General features: G+C 32.2%; 1 protein-coding gene across 1 annotated transcript; it reads left to right on the top strand.

Annotated features, from left to right (window-relative positions):
• Window positions 1-641: 641 nt before the first annotated feature.
• Window positions 642-1,835, top strand: LOC129899592 (transcription factor MYB48-like). Its single transcript, XM_055974597.1, has 3 exons — window positions 642-882; window positions 982-1,111; window positions 1,256-1,835. The coding sequence occupies exons 2-3, from the start codon at window positions 1,056-1,058 to the stop codon at window positions 1,740-1,742; spliced, it is 543 nt and encodes a 180-aa protein (XP_055830572.1). The 5' UTR covers window positions 642-882; window positions 982-1,055; the 3' UTR covers window positions 1,743-1,835.
• The last annotated feature ends 1,454 nt before the right edge of the window (window positions 1,836-3,289 follow it).

Raw genomic sequence — 3,289 nt, forward strand, 5'->3', positions numbered from 1 at the left:
ACTATTGAACAATTGAAGAAGTCACAATATGCTTCTATGTCGTTTCCACCATTAGTGCACTAGAATATTTGAACCGTTTTGATTGTTCATAAAAAGATGATACACTAGAAATATATATGGGTCGATAGGTTAATGAAGAACAAACATGAGATAAATCATCAATATTAAGAATACTTTTTATCCTTTTTCATTTTTGTTAATTCTAGTAATTATTTGAGAGACACATGTAGTTGATGTTTGCGCTCTCTTCATTTTTAACCTCAAGTCTCGAACTCAATTCGTAAGGATGAAAAACGTGTTTTTCATTGGAAATGATTTATCCCTTTACCGATCGTACCTTATACATTAGTGTTGAATTTGATATACAAAAATTAAACATAACAAAATTAAAAATTAAAAATAATAATAATCATTTACTATCCAGATTATAATCTAGTGGTACGTGTGAGAGTCTTCTAAACATGTGTGGGTTCAATTCCCATTACACATTGCTAAACATTTTTTAAAAATGTTACACTAATATAATCAACTTATATAAACGGGCCCCCCCAATGTAATGGACTATAGTATGCATATAATTAAAAAAGATCCTATCCCTTTATGCCTTTCAAGAGTATATTTCCCACTATAAATATCACCCGTGTACATACACACTATGTATCAACGAATTAGGTCATTCAAGAAAAAGGCTAAGCTAGATATAGTGAGAACTCAAAAGAGGAAACAACAAGAAGATGGAACATGAAGAAATGAGAAAGGGACCATGGACAGAACAAGAGGATCTTCAATTGGCATTTTATGTGAACTTGTTAGGCGATCGACGATGGGATTTCTTGGCCAAAGTTTCAGGTTTTTAAGGTTGGAGGGAGACATATAAATTAGGTAGGCTTGTCTTGGACATGAAATCTTATTTTCATGGAGCAACTTCTAACTCCTTTTTTCTATATACAATTTTTTTGTTTTTTTTTGTTGTATAAATAGGTTTGAGAAGAACAGGAAAAAGTTGTAGATTACGTTGGGTGAATTACTTGCATCCTGGTCTCAAACGAGGAAAGATGAACCTTCAAGAAGAACGTCTTATTCTTGAACTCCACTCCAAATGGGGAAATAGGTTTGACTACTTCTAACTTCTTTTCTTTTAGTTCATAAGTTGAAATTATCCCAATTTTTACATTTTTGTTTTTGTACTTAATTCTCTTATTAGAATTTCTAACTGCCCTAGCTATATATAATTTGAACTCCTTCATGTACTCAGATGGTCAAGAATTGCAAGGGAAGTACCCGGGAGAACTGACAATGAAATCAAAAATTATTGGAGAACCTATATGAGGAAGAAGGCTCAAGATGAGAGGAAAAACATGAAGGCATCTATTATTTCTCCATCTTCATCCTTTTCAAATTCTTCATCTTTCTCGTCCAACAGTCCTGATATGAACTTCATGCCCATTGTTGAGAACAACGAAAGGAACTTCTACGATACAGGTGGACTACAAAAAAAAGTTGTTGATCACGAGAAAGGAAAAAATATGAAAGTGTACTCCATGGATGAAATATGGAAAGACATTGAATTATCAGAGGAAAATGAAACAATGTGTAAACCTATTATGCCATCACCTATATGGGATTATTGTCCAAACACTTTATGGATGACTGATGAAGAAGAAACTAAGACGTTTCCTATGTTTTATTGCTTGGACAACCAGGATAACACATTTTTGGCTAACAAAGGGTTATTTGTTTGAAGGCTATTTTTTTTATTATATATAGTTGGTATAGGAATTATAAGATGAGTTTGTAGATCTAACATGTAAAATCATAAAGTCACTTTTAATCTCCTTTGGTACTCTTAAAATCATTGCTATGACTATTTTATATAGTAGGACAAGTTATATGGAGAACGCATTTGCAAATAAAACCAATTTTGATTGGTTGAAGTTTATCATTCTCTTCCTATGAATAGAAATTTTGTTTCTTAATTTGTGTACACCAATTAAAAGAGAGAAATATAGAGAGTTGAGAGCACTTTATAAATAGTGATAGAAAAGGTCTATAAGAAAAATAAGTGTGAGTTGTGCTATAATGAGATGTATAATATAAAGAAGTTTTTAATTTCTTTTTGAATTTGTAGTAATTCTTTTGAGACTACCTTCGTATTGTGTTAAATTTTTCATTATATAGTAGTATTGTGTTGCTTCTACTGAGTATTGTGTTTTGCACGTTAAAAGAATTTGGTATCTGTTATAAAATAAACTAACTTAGCAAATTAATCAGAAATAGAAATAATAAGAGAGAGAAAGAGTTTTCAGAATTCTATGTTGTTATTGTATAATTACAGTGGCTATAATAGCCATTCTGAATGAAAGAAGTATACAAGTTGGGGAAGGGGATAAAATTTGGTGTAGGAAAAAGGAGAAGGAAAATGAGGAGAAAAGAAAAAAAAGTACAAAGGGGAAAGGGACGTCCACAAAGTGGGACATCCACTTTCATAACACTCCCCCTTGGATGTTCACGTGTAGTGTGTCTCATTAAAAATTTTACAAGAAATAATATACATAGTTATCATGAACACCCATAGATCTTGTGCCTCATTAAAATCATACTAGAAAAAATCAATGGAAAAAAGCCTAGTGAAGGAAAATGAGTACACACATCTGGTAATATGCCTTGAGTGCTGCCTCATTAAAAACCTTATCAGGTAACCTAGTGGAACAAAATCTTGGTTAAGGAAAAAAGATTACAACGCGTATTTTACTCCTCCTGATGAAAACTTTATTTGATATTTTGGAGACGTCGCATTCCAACCTTATACCTTAGCTTCTCAAAAGTTGATATTGGTAATGCCTTTGTGAATAAACTGTGATATTATCACTCGAACGAACTTGTTGTACATCAATATCACCATTCTTCTGGAGATCATGTGTGAAGAATAATTTTGGTGAAATATGTTTTGTTATGTCTCCTTTTATGAAGCCACCTTTCAATTGAGCAATGCATACGACATTGACTTCGAATATAACTATGGGTACTTTGACATCATTTTTCAAGCCGCTTCTTCTTTGATGAACTGTATCATCGATCTCAACTACACACATTCTCTACTTGCTACATGAATTTTTATTATATCAGCATGATTTGAAGAAGTAGCAACAATAGACTACTTTGTAGATTGTCATGATATAGTAGTTCCTCCGTGTGTAAATAAATAGTCTGTCTAAGATCCAGCTTTATGTTAGTCTAATAAATAACGTGCATCTGCATAACCAATAAGGTTTGTACAACCTTTGTTAGT

Source organism: Solanum dulcamara, chromosome 8 (genome assembly GCF_947179165.1).
Source record: "Solanum dulcamara chromosome 8, daSolDulc1.2, whole genome shotgun sequence".
In the NCBI taxonomy this organism is placed as follows: Eukaryota; Viridiplantae; Streptophyta; class Magnoliopsida; order Solanales; family Solanaceae; genus Solanum; species Solanum dulcamara.

Excerpts from the sequence above, each read along its gene's own strand:
- LOC129899592 (XM_055974597.1), top strand. The coding sequence starts at position 1,056 with ATGAACCTTCAAGAAGAACGTCTTATTCTTGAACTCCACTCCAAATGG. Across the intron at positions 1,112-1,255 it reads CACTCCAAATGGGGAAATAG|ATGGTCAAGAATTGCAAGGG; the intron begins GTTTGACTACTT and ends TCATGTACTCAG.